This window comes from Pristis pectinata, chromosome 18 (assembly GCF_009764475.1).
Source record: "Pristis pectinata isolate sPriPec2 chromosome 18, sPriPec2.1.pri, whole genome shotgun sequence".
NCBI classification, from domain to species: domain Eukaryota; kingdom Metazoa; phylum Chordata; class Chondrichthyes; order Rhinopristiformes; family Pristidae; genus Pristis; species Pristis pectinata.
The window spans coordinates 19,016,134-19,042,053 of NC_067422.1; the positions used below are offsets into that span (position 1 = coordinate 19,016,134).

Genomic DNA, 25,920 nt, shown 5'->3' on the forward strand with positions numbered 1-25,920 from the left:
TGAAAGCAATGGTGAATTTCATCATCAATGTCTACCTTTGAGAGGAGGTTACCAAACTCTCCCACTGAACCTTTATTGTGGGATGGTAGTGTTGTACAGTGGGGGCAGGTTGTTTCTCAGTAGTGTATGGCCTATCCTCTCATATGCTTTAGTGACCAAGTTGCTGGTAACGATTTGGATGCTGTAGGATTAAGCACGGTGATTTGGGGAGCAGCTCTTAAACTGCTGAGTGGAGATGGTTGAGCAGGCCCATGGTTATGACTTTCCCTGTTGTAGACAGCAGGGAGATCCTTCTGTAGTCCTATCCCAATCCAGGTTCAGCAGACCAATTTCCAGGTGTGACTGCTAGAAAACTCCAGAAGGTTGGTGAACTGCCCCTGGATTCCGTAGCCCAACAAAGTAGCACATGCAGGAAATTGCTGACCAGCACCACACCTGTACCTTCCATGTATATGCACACCTGTCCGGGAACCCTGAGATTTCTGACGGATAGGGCAATTCCCAGCAACATTTATACAAAAATGTCATTAACTGGTATTGTCTCTACGCAGATGCTGCCTCACCTGCTGGGTATTTCCAGCATTTAATTTTCATTACCTTGGATTTCCAGCACCTCAGCTTTTTCTTTGCAAAGGTAGCCACATTTAAGTGAAGCCTCGGCGGGGAGCCCCTTCAGGGGCGGGGTTCACGTGCGCATCTCCTGGACTCTGCGGGTTTTGTCCACATTCCGCAACTGGGGAGGCGCCCGCGGTCCCACCAGTTACAAGAGCCGGGCGCGCTCGCTCGGTAATTTCCGTGGCTCTGGCGGAGATTGCCGAAGGGAGATTCGGCTCACTCGCTACCTCTTTGCAGATACTCTGTTGCCTCGGAGCCTGGTGCGGAGAAAAACCTCGGGATCTTTGCCTCGCGCGCTCTGCCTCTCCTTCCCTCCTCCCTTCTTTTTTTTAATCCCCCCCCCCCCAAAAAAAACTCAAACTTGATCCGACAAGAGGGACGTTGGTGCAAATCTCTCCTGATGCAGGCCATCAAGTGCGTGGTTGTGGGGGACGGGTAAGTGAATTCATCTCAATGCGGTGGGGGTAGTGAGGGGAAAATTGCATCGGGTTGTCTGAAGCTGAAATGCCTGCATGCCTAGGGCTGTGCCCAGCAATTTAAAAAATCACTACTTGCACTGTTATTTTTAAAATAAAGGTTGCAGGAATAAGGTTTTGCTGCATTTGTATTTTCTCCATCCTGGGTTGGAGAGGTTTGACTGAGGACAGCAGTTCGCTGTATTTTTATTTGATTTCAAAATGAGCCTGTGTATTCTGTGACTCAGTGAGTTTACGAGGTTCCTCCCTCGTTGTGTTGGGGACACAATCGAGAGAAGCGGCGGCCACTCTCCGACCCACGGCCAGGCGGGCAGCGTTTGCTTTCCGAACGGCAATTCGGGCTCCCTCCCACCCCCCAACTCCAGCCTCTACATCACCCGGTTTACTTCTCTTTTTCATACAATTGGGGCAAGGCTAAACCCCTCCAACTGACGAGAGTCGATTGTTTAAAAAAAATGGAGAAAAGGGTTAAAAGTGAAGAGTGGGGAAGGGATAAACAAAAAAAGTTTTATCGTCACACAGAAAAATCCATTCTTTTCAGTCACATAATGAATAACTGAAATGTTTGTGAATGATTGACCGTGCTTTGGTGGTGGGTGTAATGGAAGCACAATGGTAAGTAACTGCTGGTTGTGAGGCATGGTACACACAAGCCACACAGAGCAGATAGCTATAGTTACAAGATGGCTGGTGATGTGACAGTGGCACACCTCTCAGTACATACTCTATTGCAAACCGGCTTGCCTGATCTGGGGGGCAGTTATTCCCCAACCACTAGTTAGCTGATGGCTATGAAATCATGATCAAGAGGGTAGGTATTCGTTGAATTGGCTGATGACTTTAATAGCGTGATGTAGAGGATAGATATTTCTTGAGTTGATTGATGGCAATGATAATACAAGCTGCAGAACTGGGTTATTCTGGAAATTGGCTGTTGTGATAATGTACCACTAGGCACAGCCTTAATTCATACTGTTATTTAATACTACCGGGTGGCAATTAGAGTATTGTTAGCGCTTTAGGCACAGCTTGGATATTTTACAGGATGGTAGATAACCTAAGAGATGATGGTATACACTGCAAAGGCTAGATGTTCATTATGCAAATAACATTGACCAAGATTTTGATTTTTTTAAAAAAACAAATCACCAGCATAATATGTACAAAATAATGAATCTCTTAATATTTCACTGAACAATGACTTAAGATTTCTGAATACAAATATTCAGATTTATTATCCCATTTGATTTTCCCTTCCTTGAACCATTTATTTCCTGGGTTGGATGCCTGCCATGCTGATCTTGTCAACTCACCAAGCCATCAAGTGGAACAGTTTATGTGGAGAGAAGGAAACTAGAATTTATTTCCTGCCTTACCTCATTAAAGTGCCTGGTATGTAATTAATGGAATTACAGCAACTTTTGTTCTGCAGTTCAATGTGGCTGTCATTTTGTGCCGTGCAAGTTGCTGCAAGCAGCATTGAGATAAAGGGCATTTGATATATTTTTAGAGCACTGGTTGAGTATAGGCACTACTCATTTCAAAATCAATCCATAGAATCTCTAACATTAATCTGAAATGCTAGAGCAGCAGGACATTCCACCAACCAAACCAGGCTGCAGAAGTTAAAAAAAAAATGTAAAGAATTGGGTTTGGAGATCTGAGAGAAAAGCAGTGAAAATGTCAGGATTTGGATGGAAGAAAGAGGGATGACGAAACCTATGATTATGGGTGATAACTTGCTTGTTTCCATAAGTCTCCAGTCATTGAGCTTTTGGCAGTGTAATTGCAGGGTGTTGAACCTTTTGAAACTGGTAAAGGCTTCTTGTAATCCACAAATTATTAGATGTTAAATGTATGCTGTTGGGTTTTGCTTTGTTCACAGTGCAATCTCCTTTAAGTGTCTTGAGTTTCAGAAAGTAGGTCATTTTCTTTCTATTATCTGCGTTATATGTAAGGAATTTATTTGATGCATTTGGAAAACCACATTTGTGGTTTGAGCTTTGTCCCACACTCAGGACATCATACATTGTAAATTACAAATGACATACCATCTAACAGGGTAGTAATATGTCATAGTAATTTTTCAGAGACATTTCTTATGTTGGGATCAGTGATAGTGGGTAGCTGGCTTTGAGCTGTTGTAGTGCACTGAAGTTGTGCTTGTCTCCCAACAAATTGTTCCCAACCTAGTAGTCACAAATGTAATTCGTTAATCAGGTCAGTGCTGGAGAGGAACTGACAAACTTGAGCTAAGTTATTGGTTTATTTTATGCAAGTGCTGAGAAATGTCAGTCCATTACTGTTTCAAAAATTGCGTGCAAATTTTATTTTATGGGTACTTTGCACTATTCAGCAATATAGCTGCTTTTTATAATTATCCCTATAGTTTCATTGGCTTCGAGCAGTGATGAAGCTTGTGAACTAAAATTGTATTGCCTAGGCATCCGATTTCAGCATCTTATCAAACAATCATTGGGGTGCACTACACATCGGCAGATTTTGCAACATGTTTCCTTGCTTCCCACAGAAGTTTGCCAATCTTGGTCAAGTACAGAGGATTGTGGATGAGTGAGTCAGCAATGTCCATTTCTGTTGCCGGCTGCTTCTAAAACACCAGCAAGGGAGCAGGTCACTATAGGGGCCAATGCATGTGGATCTTGATGATGTTAAAGATGTGATGTCTCAATTTTTGTCCTCTAATTGGAAAGCTGAGTAGTTTATAAGGGTTAGTTTTAATGCCACTGTGTAACATTTTGATGTCAGAGATACAAGGAAACAGTTTTTAAAATCCATATAAATACATTCAAAATAAAAAAAAATACCCTGTTAGATGGTATGTCATTTGTGATTCTACATGATGAATGTTTGAGGAAGAATTTAATCCTGTGTTGGAAAATGATTAGATTTGTAATCCATTCCAGATCCTTATTTCCCAGTATTCTATATGAAATGCATGTGTTCTGTAATATATAGAATATAATCCCCTGAGTGATCATGTTCTACATATATACCATCAATCTATGAATTGGAGTGCTGTGTTAGTCTGCAGTGATTGCTGTTTTAAGGTATACCTACGTCATTTTGTCAGGGAGTGATTGCTTTAATGTAATGTAGCATTTTATATCCCTTGCAAGTGCCTCAGAGCACTATGTTGCATTATGCAACTTTGCAAACTGACTAGTAATACGTAAAGTTCACAAGGTAGAAACTATAAACATCTTGTGCACATCTTTGAGTCAAGATACAAATGGGATCTGCTCCACATTTTTGGGGCTCATTTTACTGTCAATTAATAGAGCTTTGGGAAATACAACACCAATCGGCAGGCATAATGAGGCAAGAGAATTACTGAAAGTACTGGAATTCAGAAAAAGAAGCAGAAAATATGGACAGCAAGTCTGTTGGTTTTTGAAGGGATGTCGACAAGCTAGCGTTTCAGGTGTAGAAACTTCATTATAATTTATCAGCTGAATTGCTTCACACATTACTATCAGATAGGTATCTGCATAAGTAAACGTTATGGAAACGTTCTCTTCTATTGATGTCAATGGGCATAGTTCCCTGAGTCGATTACATGCACACCGAGCAGCAACCTATAAGTTCATAAACACCTGTTCAATTTGCTAAACCACAAGACTGATCTTTGAATTGGGTTGGTGTATGAAACTTTTGCTGACGGCTGAATGAGTTTTCCATTTTAGGAACCAATGCAAGCACCTTATTTTTACCTTTTAAGATTAAAGACAGTAGTGGGCAGAAGGTGCTGGCCATGATTTTGTGATTGATTAGGCTTTAACAATATTATAACTGTGGAAATTATGGTTCACTAAAGTCATTCAAGGTGCTATTGTATGCCACCACTCCTGGTGAAGAATTTATAAATATGTTAGATCTTCAGCAGGGTAAGAGGAATTTCCAATCAAATTGTCCAAGGCATGGAATAAATACACCATAGGAGGCCATTCAACACATTGTTCAGACCAGCTCTCTAGAACAGTACAGTGAAATGCATTCCTCCTGCTCTATGCCTTTATTCCAATAAGTTTATTTCCTTTAATGTCTATCCAGATTCCTTCTGAAGTGATTTGGTCATACCTGCTTCTACTGCTCTTGAAGAGAAGTTTCAGGTTATTACTACTCATTGCATTAAAAAAAAATTTGTATTTCATTTCTTCCCTCCCTCCCCACCCCCCCCCACAAGACATTCCAACCAATACCAGTTGCCTAAAACCACAAGTCATTGTATCATCAGCTAAAAGGAACTGTTTCTCTTTGTCCATCTTATCTAAACTGCCAAAAACTTGTCTACATCTACCATATCTCCTCTAAACCTTTGCTCCAAGGACAACTCCAGATTCTTCAATCTAAACTTTTGGTTAAAATCCCTGTTTCCTGGAACCATTCTACTAAATCACTGCACCCTCTTGAGAGCCTTCAAATCGTTCTTGATGTGTGATAACCAGAAATGGATGTAGTACTCTAGATGTAATTATGAGGTTTATAAAGATTTCTCATAACTTCCCTATTATTGTACACAGTACTTCTAATTATGAAACATGTGGTCCATACGTTTTGCTCTCAATTTGTCCTGCCACTTTCCAAGAGCCATCCTCATAAACTCAAACTACTACTGTTCACTCATTAAATCTGTATTCCAACATCCCATCCCTTCTACCGAAACGCATCATCTTGCACTTCTCTCCTAAATGTCATCTGCCACTTGTCTGCACATTCATTCGTCCATCAGTTGTCCTGGTTTGTTGGTTTCATCTCATTATTTGCCACACGTCCACATTTGATGCCATGGTCGATTTCAAAATTTGCCTCTATGTTCCAACTTGCAAGTTATTTGCATAAATCAAAGCATCCAACGGTTGTCCTAGCACAGATCTTTCGGAGGATCATCTTCAAGTCTGCAAAATGATCATTTACCTCAACTCGCTGTTTCCTGCTGTTCTGTGATGTTCTGGAATGTACCAAGCAACTGACTTTAGAGATTCAGCTCTAGAACCACAAAGGAATAGCATCTGTTGGACTCTTTCCATTTAATGCTTGTTGACGGTTGCAGGGACCTGGATGGAGGTTGTCTGCTGCAAATATCAGCATGTCATCTCTGTTATTCAAAAAAAATTGAATTTCTATCAAATTTGATTAGTGACTGCTTCATCTTATTCCGTTCACTGGCCCATGAGCCTTGCACTGGCATCTCAGTAATCTTAGATCTGAATCAGCCTTGCATGGTTTCTGTGTTATTGCAATCAGCTCAGTGCTAAATTGAATTTTATTTTACAGTTTGTCTACTGTGTCCTTGCCCTGAGCCACGAGGCATTGTAGTAATCCAGGCACAGATTTCAGTCTACAAGGAAACTGGTTTACTTCATAACCATTATTTTTTTTTGTTTTCTCATTGCATTGCCATAATTCATGAATGACTTGTTAATCTAAATCTGCTGTTTTTTTTAATCTCCTAACCATTGCTTGCTTGTTTTATTTCTTGCCAAGCCATCCGTACTGTTTTGACTGTTGCCACATTTTCTGCAGCATTCAGGAGTAGAATGGAAAAATCTCTTCCAAGTCACTTGATCAGTCAGCCATGCCTACACTACTGGGCTGTGTAGTACTGGCCATGATTCTGGGATAGGGAACTGTCTTAGATGTAGCGTCCAAAATATTTCTACTCTCTACCTCTTTGCGGGAATACTATTTGTTGTACCATAGTAAACCCAGCATTTATACTTGCCACCTCTTCACGTTGAAGAGAAATGCTTTACATGAAGACTAAAATGACACACAAAGTACATCCCATTTTGATATATTGAGATGGTCAATGTTGCAAATAATGTATTTAATTTGATATTATGTTTTTATATATTAACAAGGTAAAAGTGTAGCTTTTAAAAGATTGACGTGCATGGAAACAGATGAAGTTGTATGGTGACAACAAAGATAGTACAGTTGGCCTCAGTATTCCCAGAGAGAAATTCAGTCAGAATTTGTGCTTCTGACCAGTGACATAATTTTGTTTGTGCGGAATTGTTGCATGGGGAATGATGACCGTTTGATTGAATGTCTTGCCAGCACCAGGTGCCTGGACTGGTGCATGGAGAATTTCTTTGGATGAACCACTGGAGACTGCCAGTATCATAGCCCAGCAACAGAAGAACAATGTCACTGTAAAATGTTCAAGTTCAAATTGCAAGTTGTGCCTTCACATTAGCTCACTAAATATATGTGTCAATTTGGCTTGTTAGGAAGGAAATTTTTCAACCTTATTTTGCAAGGATATTTTTAAAGGATGCTGTGCTAGATGTGCTATCAAGGATACAATTTAAATGTTTAAAGCACACCTTTATTAACCACTGCATTAGAATTGGTGATACAGCTGGTGAAATGCATTTTAGTTTTCTATGTGTATGCAGGTTTCTTCCCTTTTTTCATTACATCATCACTAACCAATGAGGAGTGTCTAAGAGTCGTGTGAGATACTGGGCTCTGCTTGGAATGTGCTATCTCCTCTAACAGATGATGCAGCTTTTCGACAAAGAATTGGGGCTTTTGGTTACTTAGCAACATTTAAGTGGCTGACGTTTTGTACTGTTGAGGGTGTGGGGTGTTAAATTTCTGTATGATGGGCAGGTTATTTAAAATGTTGTACTTGAGGTCTTTGTAAAAATGATGGTAAACGTGGATTGTGTAGAACTGCAGAATTAATTTACAGTATATGACCAAAATGCATTGTCTTGCTAACTGGGATATGAAAAGAATAGGATCTTTTTGACAAAGATATCTCTGTAGGAACTTGATGTGAACTGTATTGTTGAATTTTAAATTTTTGCAAGCATTTCTTTACAAAATGACAAGTACCATGAACGACAATAGTTCAATTTCTGCTTTTTTCCTCCATTATGCCTACTTGCCACATTCCTAAATTTTGTGTTAAGATAATGGGATGAAGCTGTTGTTTGAACAATTCCACATGATATGAATAACTTAAAACACTTGCCTATTACGGGTGCCACTCCCCATTTTTCCTTCTTAAATTGAATTTTTGATCTATTTATCTCCTTTTAATTATTTAATTTTAATCACAGTAATACACTATCACATTCTGATAAATGCACAGCAATGTTATCATCAAAAGGTATATTTATATCTAAGAATGAAACCAATGATCTGTTTTGTATTTCAAAAGCTATAAACAAATCCACTGTCTCTGGTGACCTGTATGTTTCATTCTGCATTCAGTCAGTAATATTCTGAAAGACAAAATATAGGAGTTTATTTTTGTTCTATTTATATGTGTGTGTGTGTGTGTGTGTGTGTGTGTGTGTGTGTGTGTGTGTGTGTGTGTGTGTGTGTGTTAGCCAATTATTTTTTACAGAAACTGGAAAACTTCAATGATATTTTATTATATTCTGGTGTTGGAGAGGTAGGTTATAAGATTGGTGTACAATAGATTCTGCCCAGTTTCTCGTGGAAATCAAAAATAATTGGTTTAAATTGTGAGGTATTCCTTTTTGCTTTGTATTAATTCTGCTACCAGCTTGTGTGAATTTGTATTCTGAACAGTGCTGAGCTATATATTTATCATAACTTGACCAGCCCCTGCATGAGGTAGCTTGGCTGTGATTTGCTATTGTGTCTTTTTGGCAATAGCGTATTTAAAATGATGATAATGCCAGTAAACTGTTGTAGTCACTTGTGTAATGTATGCCACATGTACACACAGATTCACTGTAACCAGTTTTATCAATGACATAGTCGTTGCCATCTTACAGAATCTGTTAAAAAAAAATCATTTTAGTGGCAATCTTTTCTTCAAATTTGAATTTAAGTAGAGCAATGGATTGGAATATTGCCCTTTAACCTCAGTTATATGGTGTGAAATCAGTCCAGTAGGGTGAGATGAAATTGTTCTGCCTTTATTGATTCTTAGGTGGTGTGAGTTTGGAGCAATTAATGCAGTTCCCTTGATTATTAATCTAAAACTTTATTGAACATTACAGCACAGTACAGGCCCTTTGGCCCACGATGTTGTGCTGACATTTTATCCTGCTCTAAAATCTATCTAACCCTTCCCTCCCACGTAGCCCTCTTATCATCATGTACACCTCATGTTACCTCTCATCCTCCTTCACTCCAAAGAGAAAAGCCCTAGCTCACTCAACCTATCCTCATAAGGCGTGCTCTCCAATCAAGGCAGCATTCTGGTAAATCTCCTCTGCACCCTCTCTAAAGCTTCCACATCCTTCCTATAATGAGGTGACCAGAACTGAACACTACTCCAAGTGTAGTCTAACCAGAGTTGAACTCAGTCGCCTGACTAATGAAGGCCAACACACCATACACCTTAACAACCCTATCGACCTGCGCGGCAACCTTCAGGGATCTGTGGACATGGACCCCAAGATCCCTCTGTTCCTCCACACTGCTGAGAGTCCTACCATTAATCTTGTGTTCTGCCTTCAAATTCGATCTTCCAAAGTGTATCACTTCACACTTTTCTGGATTGGACTCCATCTGCCACTTCTCAGCCCAGCTCTGCATCTGTTGTAACCTACAGCAACCTTCTACACTATCCACAACACCACCAACCTTTGTGTCATCTGTAAATTTACTAACCCACCCTTCCACATCCTCATCCAAGTCATTTATAAAAATCACAAAGAGCAGGGGTCCCAGAACAGATTCTTGTGGAACGTCACTGGTCACTGACCTCCAGGTAGAATACGCTCCATCTACAACCACCCTCTTCTATGGACGAGTCAATTCTGAATCCACACAGCCAAGTTTCCCTGGATCCCATGCCTCCTTACTTTCTGAATGAGCCTTGCACGAGAAACCTTATCAAATGCCTTACTAAAATCCATGTACACCACATCCACTGCTCTATCTTCATCAATGTGCTTCGTCACATCCTCAAAGAATTAAATCAGGCTCATGAGGCATGACCTGCCCCTCACAAAGCAATGCTAACTGTCCCTAATCAGCTTGTGCTTCTCCAATGCCCATAAATCATAAATCTAAGAATCGTCTCTGAAATTGAAATCTTCTCTGAAGTTCTTTGTCTGAAATTGAGCACTAATTGATCCTAACCTGACAGTCCCACTCTAAATCTAAAAGAAGCTGCAAGAACCAACAGTTTGACCATGAGGGTAAGGGACTTGATTCTCCACAGCTCGTGTTTCAGCAGATAACAGAACAGTTGGTGTTGAATTTAGTCTGCCCTTCAAACACAGTGAGCATGTACATTTAAGTATTGTCTCTCAGCAACAATAGTTAATCATAGCCCTAGCCTGGTTCCCATGTACTGACCAAGAGAAGTGCACTAGTGTAAAAACAAAATAAAGATTTTCAGCCAGTTAGCTTTATTTTTGATGTCTCTTCATTGGCAGGCCATTTGGCCATAATCTAATGTACCTGACACAGCTGTAGAATAATTTGTGTTGAGAGTCCAGTCTACAGCTCTGATGTCATGGTCAGTGATCATTTTCCTATGAGTTCAAGAAAAATGTCCATATGTTTTAAGTTATGTGATTTAACATCTGATTGAATTTCCAGTGATATTAGATTGAAAAATCACTGTAAATTCTCCATAGGGGAATGAATAATCAGCTCTTGGGTTTCAAAAACTTGAATAAAATCTGCCCACCCTCTGCCCCGTACAAACTAATGTTTCAGTATCTAGGGGACGGTAGACTTCCAAAATTCTAATGAAGGCACCTTGTCACTTCTCCATAGATGCTGTCCCTGATTTTCTGAGTGTTTGCTTATTTTGTTATTGGCCCACTGACAAAGTGATGTGGATGACAGAATTGAAGAAAGCACCAATCCCCTGTTTCACTTTGGAACTATCAATATTTGTATTCACCGTGTTTTATGTTGAATATTTTTAAATCTTGCCATTTTCCTTCTTGAATTCCTTCTGACCTGAAGGTGCTGACTCTTATTGGGATATAAATGAACCAGTAATGCATCTTGCTTAAGTTTACACTATATTTGCAATCTGTTAGGGCATCAAACTAGGGAGTCTTCCGAGCCACATTTATGAATCAATATATTTTCTAGTAGGGTAGTGTATGAGGGAGAATGTTATTAGTAATCCCCTGTACATGGGCATCAATGCCATGTTGATGCCACCTGATCCTAGAGCTCTGATCCTGTTCTCCCTACTACATTTTCAATACAAAGTTGATGTGCTAAGGCAAGCAGCCTAGGCCTCTTTCCCCAAACTGCTCTTTAGACCAGTTTTATATTTGATTTGTGAGCTGGGCACACTTTTCATTGACACTAGTTTAAAGAAGAGTAAGAAAATCCCCAATGCTGTATTTCACTGGGAAGAAGGAAAAACTGAGAATGTAGATGGGCAGAGACTTGAATATACTGGGTTTGCCCTGGAGCTAATTTACTGAGTCCAGTGTCTTTATGTCAGGAATGCCACTGGTTGGACAAGAATTAAGGGTCCGGTTCTTGTGCCCACAAACCCAAAGATAAGTGGTCCATTTAATCTAGCTTCAGTACCACCTTGGAGATTTGGTGGAGTTGGATAATTTGTCCCTTTTGTGGCTGCTAATCACAAGCCTGACAAGCATCCATTTTTAGACATTTGGGGTCATTACAAACCTCTTATGATTAACCTATCCCACTTGGGGTGAGGTTATTACTGAACACCATACTCTTCAAGCTCTGGAAATGAAAAATAGGAATAAAATGAACAATTGTAGCAATTCAGATGTAACAGAATTGTGAAACATTCTGTAATTAGAGGGTGGCATCATGATTGGCAGAACGAATATGTTAAGTGTTTAGCCAACTGACTCCCACTTCCATACTGTTAAGACATGTATGTATTTCTGTAATCACAAAGCTTAAATGAGGCACTGCACATGACCCAAGGGCCCTAATTTGGAAGTCCTGGAATAATTTGTATGTGATTTACAATGAGATTGGGCATAAGAATCTTTTTATCTTTGCCACTGAAGACGAGTACCATACCCATTTGTATGTCAGCATTTAATTCACTTATTGTTTTAGCAGAGTTTAAATACTCATTTTAAAGCTCAGTGGTGTAAAAGGTTAACACCTTTTAGGCCACCAGACCAAAGGAAGTGACTACCTCTAGTCTTTTTAGGCAGTTCCTTAGGATTGAGGAGGATTTATTTCCACTCTTCTGGATTCTCGGGTGGTTGATGTGACCATTGTGTGAACAGCAGACTCTCCATTGACCAGCAGGCAGCAGCTGAATGGGTGGGTAGATTGTGAGATGGTCCACTCCTCTGCCATTTATGTCAGGCCCCTTTGTGCTCTTGAGGCACAACCTTGTGGTTTTCAATAACATCCTGAATGCTCCTCCTTCACTTCGAGTTGTTGTGGACCAGAGATTCCCAGGAGTTAATGGGGTTGTTTCATTTCTTCAAGGAAATTTTTGAGTGCACCTTTTTAATTTTTTCCTCTGTTAACCCGGTTATCTCTTACCCTGATGGACCTGGGAGTAGACGTTTTATTTGGGGACTTGTGTCCGGCATGTCAACAACATGGCCTGCCCAACCTAGACAACTGGGTGTAATTAGAGCCTCTGCTGGGGATGTTGGAGAGAACACTGCTGCTGGTTCACTTGCCCTTCTGGTGAATTTTGAGGATTTTGTAAAGATGGACTTGTGGTGTTTTTTCACACAGTGGACACGATCTTCATTGTGCAACAACTTCTGGTAAGTTCAGCACCAGCCATTATACATGACCTCTTTTGACCTCATCAATCAGGAGTGACTGTGGAAAGCCCTCCTCAAATTCAGCCACCTGATCTTGCTTTTACTCCATGATGGCATGCAAGCTGTGATTATCAATAAGCATTGACCTTGCATTCTCACCAGTGTAAAGATCAAATGTGTTTTCATCCCAAAATGTGGGTTAGAGGGATGATGGCAATTGGATCAGAATTCACAGGCAATTCACCCCATTTAAAATTCAGTGGTCAGCATTCACTATAATGTAAACCTTCAGAAGAAAAGGCAAACAGAGGCTCCATGTGCCCACTTAGGTGGGTATAAAAGGTCCCATTCAACTAGTCAAAACAAAACAGGAAATTGTTTTGTCCCAGTCAATATTTATCTCCCCCACTATCACCAGTTAAAAAAATTATCCAGTCAAGATAACAAGTGCATGTGCTTTGTTATAATGTGGACCGCATCTGGTCAATGCCTCCATGGGAAGAGCCTGCTCTTTGTACTTTGAAGTATTTAGGGCCAGATTGTGCCCTGTGCCACCCAGACTAACCACATCCCCCCCCCCCCCCCCCCCCCCCCCCCCACTATTCTCATGCCTGTATTAACTTGGTTGCATATATGTAGGTCCAGTCATTCTGGGTCTCCTAGTTCTACAGTCAGATGTTGAGGCATTAGCAGTAAGCAGTGTGCCACTGAGCCCTGGCCCCCCAGGGGGTTCTGACGACTTGTACGTGGAGGAAAGGCTGGGGTGGAACTTGCCTCCTGTCAAAGTCAGTGACAGTCTGTAAAATATTTCTGACTGACAAACAGAGAAGATTTGCTTGTTTTTAATAATAGATCGTCTATTTTATAATTTAAAAATATATTTTAAAAAAGTTTTTAAAAAAATAAGTAACTGAATTTGTATTTTTTTTTCCCTTCTCAACGTCCAGCTTAGAAATCTGCACTCAAATATATTGGGGTTCTGATCCCACATGAGGTCTGCTTGCCGTAGGATCACAGAAATGGATGACTCAGCACAGTGCTGGGGAATCCCGGGACAAACGGGCTCGGCCTTTGGACACCATTTAGAATCTGTTGACAGACACCAGTATTTCTATATTCAGTATTTCTGATACTTCGTGTTTTCCCTGACCTACAGCAGGGCTGTGAAAGTCTAACACCTACATGTCAGTGATTGGCTCTTTCCCCATTAGAGCCAGCAGCCAGATCCAACTTGATTCGATCCACTTTGTGGAAGGCTGCATGCAGTTAATTTCCTTGAGGTTCCTAATTTTACCAAAAGCTGCACCAAAGGAAACAAAGCATCAGTGCAGCTCTTTTCCATTGCAACTGGTCACTTGAGGGTTTGTTAGACAATCAATCACAACATTAAGAACAACTGGACATCCATAAGAATCGGACATAGTAAAAAAAAAACTAATTTTTTTTGCACCAAGATAAACACGTACCTTGGTGTGAGAACTGAAGTCGGTATCCTTTGATCCTGTTTCCAGGACCTAAACACTCTTTCCAGGTGATTTACCACCTCCCATTTGGTGTACTGCATTTGGCGCTAGTGATGTGGGGAAACTAAATGCAAATGGCACACGCTTTGTGGAATTCAGTCTGCAGGGGTGATCTTGAGCTTCCAGTTGCCTGTCACTTTAATTCTCCATCCATTCCCACTCTTAACTTCTCTGCCTTTGGTCTCCTACACTATTCCAACAAAGTTCTGTGAAGATGAAGAGACAGCACCTCGTCTTCCGACTGTATGACATTATTGCCTTCAGGACTTGATGTCAAACACAATTTCAGATAATTGGCCATCTGGTTCTGTATGTCTCATTTCTGACACTAGTTTTATTTTCCTTTCCTCTCCTACAGTCATTGAGTTATACAGCACAGAAACATGTTCATGCTGACCATCAAGTACTCATCTGTACTAACCACTGTGCTATCTATACTACATCCTCTTGTATTTCAGATTATGTTTATCTCCTATTTGCGCAACCTCCAGACACACCTTTTACTACCCTCTTTCAACTGGCACCACTGCCATGACTCACTCAATCTCTCCTGGTCTCCAGCCTGTTAGACCTGCCCTTTTTGTTTTTACCTCTACCAGCACCACCCTGCTCCTCCTCCCTTCCTCCCTCCCCTTCCCCTCACTGACTTCCTCTTTCTCTCCAGCTTAAAACTTGTTTTATTTCTGATTTTTCTGATCATTAACCTGAAGTATTAACTCTGTTTTTGCCTATAAAGATGCTTCCAGCATTTTGATTTCAGATTTTCAACATCTGCAGTATTTTTCTTCTGGATTGCCTTTCTGCTTGGTGACTCCAAATATTATTGTCCAAAACAATATTAATGTACGTTCAAAGTCAGGCTCTACGCTTTTTCTATAGTTGGGCTTTCCACATTTGCTGAGTTTTAAATCTACAGTACAATATTTTTGTAAAGAAACACCGATTTCTTTCTTTAAAGATTTAATGCAATCAGTAGTCCCTTTTATCTTTTGAATTCCAGCAGGAATAGATTTGAATATAGAATCTAGAGTTCTACATTAGACACGTTGGTATTGCCACTATGGACTGCTACGGATCTTGTAAAAATGATTGTGACAAGTTTCAATAATTCATGCAGTAAATACGACTGGTTACTAATTTCCTAAATGTTAATGCTTGTTAATACTTGGAATGCAGTTGATACTAAATGGTATTACATTCAGTTTGATTAAAAAGATCATGCATATTTGTGTGGGATTTATAGGTGTTGGAAATCTATAAACTATCAGTGCATCAAAACCTTTGTGCATTTGGAGAGTGCGGTGGGAATTCAGACTATATATTCATATTAATCACAAAGCTAGTGACTGAATCATTTGTTGTATGCTTTATGCCATAAGTGCATACTGGGAATTTAGTGCTGCAGTTTTGAAATACGAGCAGTAATGTAGATGCCAGAGACCACAATCTCAAAATGAGCAGGATGATTCGATGCAGTTAACGTTTTTGATGGGTTACTATATTTGGAAGATAACTGGTTGAATTATGAGTTCGTACGTTTGAGATGTTTCTAATTTATTGCACATTACAAATTATTGGCACTCTCTTTAAACATTTTAACTAAAGGCACTGTCTTTCCTGTTTTACAGTGCTGTAGGTAAGACATGCCTACTCATCAGCTACACCACCAATGCATTCCCTGGAGAGTACATCCCAACAGTGTAAGTACTGAGTGTAGTATTCCTTCTCAATAATGCCTAACCTGTTCATATTTTTAATTCTAAGGCTTTTAATTTTGTAGATTTGACAACTATTCAGCTAATGTTATGGTAGATGGAAAACCAGTGAATCTGGGACTCTGGGACACAGCAGGTCAGGAAGATTATGATCGACTCCGACCACTCTCCTACCCACAGACGGTATGGTGGCTTTCTTTTTAAACAGTTTTTTTCTATTCCTCAAGTTTAGTTCTTTTTGTTGCACTTTGGATTTTATAAATCCTCCATTATTATCCAAATAACACTGTCTACTGTCATTACAACCAGCTCTTGTAATGACAACTTATTAGCGGCTCATGTTTATGAGCACTACCTCATCCTCCCCCACATCTATACCTTTCAAATTCTTGAAGACTATTCAATATCAAATTGCTCATCATTTAAAGGAAAGAGCCCCAGTCTTTTCGGTCTTTTGAAATGGGTATAACCTTTTTGGTTCTGATAAATCTGTTTTTTTTTTGCACTTTCATTGGTGCGTCCAAATCCTTTTACAGTAGAGACAAGAACAGTTAGATTGTGGTTCAAAGTTCTACACATTTAACATCTCTGCTTTTCAATTTTTATTGCTTAGAAATGACTCCTGAAAATTGTTTCCTTTTGTTTTGTCCCTTATTAGCCCGAATCTGTACTAATTTATTAACTTTTGGATTTGTATTCCCTGATTCCTCACTCTTCTTTCATCTCATTTACACAATTAGTTTCCAAGGAATTTGTTGTCTCCATTTTTTTATCAAAATGTGTCACTTTTCTATATTGAGGTTAATTTTCCAGTAACATTATCATTAAGCAATTTTATTAGAATCTTATATTTTGATGCAGTCCTTTAGTATTAATTTCACCCTCCCCCCCTCGCTGCTGCTTCTGTATTAACTATATTACACACCTACACACACACGTTGATTTATCACATCTTTTGAAAATCCAAATATTGTGTGTACTGCATTTTATTCACTCCCAGAAATTATTTACTAAGTTTTTTTTATGTACATACATTTGATGCATCTTTTCCCTTAACTTTCAATATATGTAGAAGTAACCCCATCAGAGCATGGGACCTGCCCTGCATAAATCTGATTAGTTCTTCAATTACTTCCACAGCCCTGTCCCTTTCTATTTTAAAAGTTCACTTTTTTAAATCTCAGCTAATGCAAGCACCACTTAAGCATCTGTGTCAATTTGATTAATAACAATTGTACAGAGATCCAGGTAACGGTGATGAGGCCTTTATCAGATCAAGTAACCTGTTCCTTTGGTTTTCTTTCCTTTTTGTTAATAGGATGTGTTTTTGATCTGCTTTTCACTCGTGAGTCCAGCATCCTTTGAAAATGTCAGAGCAAAGGTACTGTTTGCTTTTTGAATTGTTTACTCAAAATAAAGCTGGCACATGAAGTATCTTTGTAGGTACAGGATCTTTTAAAGGTGCAGGCTAACCTGGATTCTCAGTTTGTGAAGGATGTTCGAAGTGGTTGTGAAGCACATAAATGTTGTTCTCTTTCCCGATTCCCTTTTCTTTTGCAGTGGTTTATTGCTGGTAGTATAAGATTAATATGTGTAGTTATTTTTCCGACACCTACACATGGAAACTGTTCATAATTACGTTTTCCAAGTGCATATCCATTGTGCCTTAACCAAGGTGATATTCAGGTGAATGGGTTGCACAGATTTCCTCCCTCCCACCCACCAACCACCCCAATGGAAAGGAAATGTCTTTTATCTTTGCCTTTGCTATATTGGTTGAGATCTGGAACAGTGTGCCACCATTTGAGAGCACAGTACCTTGCTGCTATGGTCGATTAGCAGGCGGGCTTGACTTCTGACATTGAAGTTTTCAGGAATGATCAAGTCTTTTTTGCAGATGTAAGACTACTTGTCCTGTCCATCCAATCATTTAAAAGGAAAAATCTAGGCCTTTAAGAAACAATCAAAAAAAGTTGCAAGCATCAGTTAACATCCTTTGAGAAGAGCTAGATTTTTTTCCAAAGTTTTCTCTTTACATAAGCTAACTGACCTGTCATGGTTACAGTTCCCTTTGTTTTGTGTCTCTATCACTTTTAGTTTTGGGAGGGGCTGGGGATCTCATTTCGCAGCTCCTCCAACCTGACACTGCTTCAGAGACATGCCCTCCATTTTGCTCCAGGAACTTCTTGTGTTTCCACCACTGTTCCTCCAGTGTTGGCTTGAGTGATTGTGCACATTCCAGTTTAGTCTTTGGTTTAGGTAACTGATTGGCACTGTTCTTGTTGAGGTAATTAAACCTCATGTTTGAAATATTTGCACCCCATCACCTTGCCTCCCCAGTTCAGTTTTTGTTTTCACTTTCAGTCAATTAGGATTAGGTCCCTCAAGATTCTTGTGGGGAAATAGGTTTGAGATCTTGGTGCCGTCTGAAATGAGTGTGAATCCAAAGCACAATGAAATAACATTTAGATCGAGTTGCTTAGATGAAAACAGTATGGGGGGAAAAAGTGTTTGATGTGTATAAAGCTCCAAATTTTCTTTAATTCCATGCAGTGGTACCCAGAGGTGCGACATCATTGTCCAAACACGCCAATAATCCTGGTGGGAACAAAGCTGGATCTGCGGGATGATAAGGACACCATTGAAAGGCTAAGGGATAAAAAGCTGGCACCCATTACATACCCACAGGGGTTGGCGATGGCCAGGGAGATAGGTGAGTAGTGCTAAGGTCCAGGAGGAATTGTGGAACATGAGAACTTTGCCCCTTTAACACACACTTTGGGAGGGTGCAGTGGCCATGTTGAAATGAAAATTTTGTCTACAGACAAGTACACAAAGATATTTCTATCCCAATCATTGTTAAGTACCCTTAGGCCATCATCTTGGGATTCTAATGTAAATATGTTCCAGCCTTCTAATTGTGCTCTGAGCAAACCAACAATGAAGTAAAGCAGTGGAAATGAGTAAGGGGACTGATGCTAAAGAACATTTAATCTTTACAGACTTGAAGCTGTAACCTTGTTTTAATATACCAAAAATCTGACATTGTGAAATATTTAACTTAGTCTTGTGTCATTATTTTTGTTAATCCTTGGCAGTCCCGACAGCAATGAAATCCTTTCTCCTATATATTGATCAAAGAATTCTTAGAAAAGGATTTACAGGGGCATTGAGATGAATGTATTTGCTTCTTGAATGCCTAGTCTTTTCATTATAAGTATAGGCTTGGTTTACATTGTTTGGTTTGGGAGGAGGGTATAAATCAGTACAGTGTAAGATAAACCTCTGCAAAGATGATCCTGTTTAGTGGACAACCAGTATGTTTGTTAATAATAGCACCCACCTTATCAAGGCTTTTGTGAAAAGAATAGCATCAATTCAGGAATGGTTAATCTCTGTAAACAATCAGGCAATTTTCTTTGATATTTGCTGGATAACTTTTCTTACAATGAAAAGGGGTCTAACGAATCAATATTTGAAATAGAAGTAGAATGTGATAGAAATGCTCAGTGCACCAATTGGCATCTGAATGAGAAAGATAAGGACTGTTAATATTCTAGGTGTACGTGATGGATGAACAGCTTTAAGATTAATTAGTTCTGTGCCCTTCCTATTATCACTTCAGACTTCCTCTTTGAATTGTGGACTGTAGTGTGCTTGTTGAATACCTAAGCACGGCTGCATTATTTTTTTAAAACACCACGCATTTTAGCAGAACATTCAAGAATATAAAGTCTGGTTGAATGTGAGGAATATTGTAGACGAGACTTGCAAACATCCTTGTAGGCCTTTTCTGCATCATAGTCTGGAAGAGATTTGCACTGTACATCGATCTTGAATAAAAATCCCTGGATTTTTTTCTGGAAATGGGTTGTTACTCAGGCATTGAGAGATGAATCCCAATATTAAAACTCAATTTTGAGAGAACTGTACATCAGCTATATTCTCTTGTGTCAAGAAGTCAAGTTTATTAAAGAATTTGCTATGATCTGTCATTTCTGGGGGGGAAAATGCTTTTAGACCTCAATTTGGTCACATTGGCTTAGTGAACATCACTGAAGAACATTTTTAAAAAAATTAATGGATGATGTTAATTATTGTGAACCCATTTTCATTTTTATTATTGAGGCAAGGACTAAGAGGAAACCTCTACTACTGATGTGTTTCTGTGTATGGGGACATTCCATTGAGCTGCTCTGTAATTTGCTATTTTCTCAGTTTGCACGTGGGTTTTTGTTTTTGTGCAATGCATTTGGATGCAAGTCTGCAGCCCTTTTGTTGCTCAACTATCCAACAGCTTAGCCAGCTGGAAACAACATTCAAACTTCCAAATAAACAAGGACTAATAAAAATCAGGAATTGTATGGCTACAGTAGGAGACACTGTGAAATGGCCTTCTGTGACACAAAGTAAATAGGGTCAAAAAAAAACTGTAGCATTAAGATTCTATTTTGTCCAGATTCTGTCCCATTTACCACCCTGTAAAGAATTTTCTTCCTGTAAAATTGAAACATGAACAGCCAAACAATTTTAGAAGAGAGCAAAAAAAAATTGGTTTTAAGAAGAACTTTCAATAACAAACATCTTTATTCTTCCAGTCACTATACAGCCGGGTAAAATATTTAAGAAACAATTTGGAATAAAAAGCAGTTTCATAATTTTGACTATTACACAATTAAATTGTCCAAAGTTTTTTTTCATTTGAGGGGAGCTGTAGCCTCTATGTAAACACACCATTGCAATTTATGTTGTACTTTTCTGATTAGCTCTGTGCTGATTAATAGGTAAATTTTGCTGCAAAATAATGAATACAAATTCCAGACTGCATTGAAAGACCCTAAGGACCATAAATTTATTTCCAAGCAGAATACCTTGGTGATGAAGAAGAATGTAATGCAGTAATTGCTGATCTGGTATCTGCTATTGTTAGACTACTTTCACAGCAGAAGTAGGGTAGCTCAGCACTAAGCTTCAATTTTCATTTCAAAAGCAAACACTAATGATCAGTGTTGACAATTTTTGGGTGTGGTCTCAGCAGCCATGTGTATTAATCTACCATTGTGTTTCAATTTCCAAACAAATTTACTGAGAAATAGTGCTTCTATTTCACCTTGTTACACGTTGCTAGTAAGCTGCTGCTCTTATAGCCAGGGCTGCTTACTCATAGGGACTTGCTGTATATTGAGAATAACTTTAATCCTTAGTGACTAGATGATCCTGACAGGTTATCCTTGCCTAGTCTTGCACTAAATACTAATGTCAGCACATTGTACCCTGGCTCAATCCATTGATTTCAGTGGTCAGTAATAAAGATTGCCTTGAGTTACTGCTAAGCTAGGTAGCTCTGATATCTATGTGACAAACGAAGGTAAGTTAGTAAGGAACTGGAATAATGGGCAAGTGACTGTTGCCTTAATTCATGCAGAGAAAGAAAAGGTAAAGGTATGAAATAACCTGTACTCTTATTTGTGTAAAGTGAATAATCTTTTGTAATAAATTCTCAGGGATGTTTAGTTTTGAAATGCATGAATACCTATAATTACCGGTATTGGGTTTCTTGTATGAAAATAAAGACTCTGCATGATGCTGGAGGAGGTCTGCACGGACTGAAAGAGGCCTTTGTTTTAGCAGCTGGGAGAATTGCAGTCCATCCTCCATTCTGCTCTGAGGGCACTGTTGACTTTTATTGTCAGCTCGTGAGAAAGTGAAGAAATCTTCCACTTCCAATCCCCTGGGAAAGCCTGCCAGTGTTGAGCTACTTTTGTGTTTCCTTGTTTGCTTAGGCTATTAACCTCATTAAATTCACCCTCTTCTCCCCCCCCCCCCCCCCCCCACCCTAAAGCTAGGCTCAATTAATACTGTGGCCATCTTCTAACTTTTTATCATCAGCCTACAATGAAATGGATACAGTTTGACATCACCTGTAAAGATCTAGGAAGAGAAGGCTATTCAGCCCTTTGAGTTTCTTCTGCAATTTTAAAATCCTAGTTGATGAGTGACCTAACTCCGTATCTCATTTTGGCATACCAAAACTTATTGAAAATTCTGAGTAGACTTGTACAAAAAAAAGCCTCCTATCAGTCAATTTTGCTGATATTTCATCTTTGTAAGCAGTTGGGGGATTTATTTCAGTTGGGGGGAGAAAAAGCTGAAAATTTGAACTAGACATAAAATGCTGGATATACTCAGCAAGTCAGGCAGCAGCTCTGAAGAGTGGGACAGAATTGAGATTTAAGGTTGATGAACCTTCATATTATTAATGTTGGTCAACTATATGACCTGATAAGTTTGTGCATTGGCCAGCAAAGGTTGTTGACCAGTGTCCAGTAGTTGGAACTCCAGCAGTGGCACCCACCAGGGTTTTTCATGATTATGTGAGGTGAGTCAAATCAGAAATAAAATCAAACCACATTATCACCTGGATTAAGTTTGTTAGTTGAGACAGCATTACAGATGAGCACTTGAATTGCCAAGGCAGAGGCGGCTATGGACCAAGTGCTGATAAATGGGATTAGTGTGGATGGGTACTTGGCAGTGGGCATGGATCTGGTAAGATGAAGGAGCTGTTCCCGTGCTACATGACTCTGGCAAATTTCTTCAGTCAGTGTAATGAATCCTTGCGGTTCACAGCAAGGAGCATTACACTGACATTTTTAGATATTAAGGGAATGGAGGAATACAGGTTAGGGCAGGAGAGTGGAGCTGAGGTAAGAGGTTAGGCAAGATCTTTTTGAGTGGCAAAGCAGGCAAAAGAGCCCCTAATGGCATATCCATTTTTTTTAATGCCATATGTGTGTACTCCTTACCATCATGAGAGTGATCTCTGTCAAGATTCTGGTCTGCTGTCAACCATTTTGGCAAAACACAAAAGCTGAACTTAAAATATTTGCACTTAGTGGTCTGCTACTAAAGTTGGAAGGGCTGTGATACATCAAGATTGTGTATACATGACCTTGCATATATTGCCCACTTGGAAACTGGCCAAATAGAAAGGTTCATTACTAAATGCACTGGCATGGCGAATTTGAACATCTGATGTGATTTGTATTTTCAAAGTTGTTTCTCCCCTGCAGGTGCTGTGAAGTACCTGGAATGCTCTGCTCTTACTCAGCGGGGTCTAAAGACGGTCTTTGATGAAGCAATTCGAGCCGTGCTGTGTCCACCACCTGTGAAAAAGCGTAGAAAGAAGTGCACTGTTTTCTAGGAAGAGGCTGTCCAAGAACCATACCTTCACGGCAACGCAATCTGCTGGTATTTTATCCAAATCGTGGCCCTGTGTGGAATGAGACTGCAGAAGAGAGTGTTCTTGTCGCCTCTCTTGTTGGAACAGCTAGCCTTGAGCATCAAGTCCTGAAGTCAGTAATTACTCTCTTAGCGATGTGTTGGATTTTTAATGTGAGGCAATGTGACTGTCTTCATGAGTGGACTCCATTTTGTTTTAAGCTGCAGTATCCCCACTTTTGGTAGTTTTATCCAACTCAATGCAGTGATTGCCAAATTTATTCTTCCATTGTGGAAACAGTATTAATGGGTCATTTCATCTTTGTGAGCTTAACTTTTTGATTTTTAATGTGAAGCTGGACTATTTGAAGAACATGGATTCAGATTCTCCGTTAAGCTACTTTGTCTACAACTTCACTGACAGCTAGCATGATCCCTGATTTGTTTCTCTGTGCAGTAGCTGTTTAGACCTCCATGTCAGTTAATTGCCCTTCTTGGTGCTGTTTAATATCATTGGGAAGTTTAGACCTGTGCATTCTTCAGTGCTTATCAGATAACATCAACAATTATTGAAGTCTGGACTCCTTTTGCATTGCCATCTATTGTGGCAATATTTTAAACAGATTGTCCTGTTTAATATTCTGAGCCCCTCAGAGCACATGGAAGTTAGATATTTGTGTAAATTAACTTGCGCAATTTGTTTTGGCTTTTTTTTAAACTACACTCATTACAGGAAATCAAAATGAGGGATACTGCAGTGTTAATTATTGTAGGCATACTTTTGACCTTCCTGTAAGTGGCTCTGGTTAATATGGGATCACCGAATGCAGCATGGGTAAAATGCAAATTTAAAGTGGGGGTGCGGGGAAGGGGGGGTAAAAAAAAAGGCTTGTGTATGTGAAAGACTTGCGTGATAAAGGCTTTCTGCTGGTTATGTAAAGTCGGTGTTTAACTGTTGTATCCATTAACTTTATTACAACACTAGCAGACCTGTGTTATGACAGATAATTGATCAGGGTTTCTCCATTCTACATGTTATATGGAAACTGCAATATACAGTTTCCAACCAGCAATGTGGCATTCACATGCTCCAGCTGGTACTAACAAACCAGTTTTGCCAACATGCTGTCTTCTCTTCATTTGTATCACTGGCCTGCATGATTTGAGCCCTAATACTTTATTCTAATATAACATCCTAGCCTTAACCCAGGGAGAGTGCTGACTCTCCCAGAAATGTCACTGTTTATTTTTGTCTTGTTTTTTGTGATTTCTTAAATGCATTCATACAAGTTTGAGGATTTCTAATACATTCTCAAGGTGCAACCTCTTGAACCAAAATTGTGTTTTAAAATGAATTTCATTAAATATTGTAGTATCCTCATTGCTTTGATTTGTTTTCTTTATGATCTGTGTAATACATTTCTTATGTTTTGATATGTTCTAAAGAATCAGCTGAAATAGCCCTTGATAACAAATTGTACTCTCTTTAGAATCAAGGCAATCATGTCTCTGTTAACTATCATGTATCTATCTATTACTCATCTCCTTTATCAGTGCTCAGCCCATCACCTATTATGCCTTAGTGATTCCAGTACTTGTCCAGATACTTAAATGTTGTGAGAATACCTCCCCCCACCACTACCTCAGTGCATTCCAGATTGCAAAACAAAAATCTTCCTCATATCTCCAGTGAGCCTCTTATTCACCTGAAGTCTTTGATAAAGTTATACCAAGACCTCCCTACACTTATATTGTCATTTGCACTGTTACTGGTGCTACATAAACAGATTAAATTGTTGTTTGATCTCTTATAAAACAGCAGCAGTAATAGTGAACTTTGTAGTTACGTAATAATCTGTGGAGGAGATTCTGCATTGGAATACTTGGTTTGGTGAAAATGGAATATAACATTTGGACTAAAATATTTATTACCATAAATACTATATTACCAAAGCACAAGGAAATTGAATTATTTTAAATAATTCAAGCAGAGCATTTTTTTTTTGTTAGGTAGATATTGGCTGGACAATGACTACAAAATGCACTGCAGCAACACTGCCAGACAGGAAAAAGCATGAGTGATTGAGTTCAGGAAATTTATGAAAGCTAGTTAGTAATGGTCAAGATGCAAGTTGAGGCAATAAAAATGCTAAGGGATAAAGCATGTAAAGTTCATACTGATAGTTGAAAAGGAAATTAAGTGGATGCTAGAATTGTGGATTTATGAGAAGTGTGGTGAGACTTAAGGGGTGATTAATCAATGCAAGAAATGGCACTAAAGCAATGTATCAAAGTACATGAACCAGACCAGATGGATAGAGGTGAAATGTGGAAAATGGAGACTGAAGAACAACCAGAAAATAAGGATGTTTGGCTCCAATAATTAAAGGTTATTGTGCAGGGTTAAGTTTGAGTTAGCTTTATATATATTCATATGTATCATGGATGTATGTATTCAACTCTTGGAACAGATCCGTTTACTGTAGATGAGTCTTCTACATTAAGGATTTAATGAAAATAACATGGACAGCAAAGCTAATGACAGAATAAATGTAAAATGCAGTAATTGAAGGTCAGAAAGTAAGTGCAGGAGTAAAAATCTGGTCTGGTACAAGTCTGCTCACTATACAGGTTAAAACATTAATGCTAAAAACACTGC

General features: G+C 39.2%; 1 protein-coding gene across 1 annotated transcript; it reads left to right on the forward strand.

Moving 5' to 3' along the window:
* Positions 1-545: 545 nt before the first annotated feature.
* On the forward strand, positions 546-24,669 carry LOC127579770 (ras-related C3 botulinum toxin substrate 3). The gene is made up of 6 exons (XM_052032675.1): positions 546-1,050; positions 15,954-16,025; positions 16,106-16,223; positions 17,359-17,421; positions 18,594-18,753; positions 23,114-24,669. The coding sequence occupies exons 1-6, from the start codon at positions 1,016-1,018 to the stop codon at positions 23,242-23,244; spliced, it is 579 nt and encodes a 192-aa protein (XP_051888635.1). The 5' UTR covers positions 546-1,015; the 3' UTR covers positions 23,245-24,669.
* Positions 24,670-25,920: the final 1,251 nt, after the last annotated feature.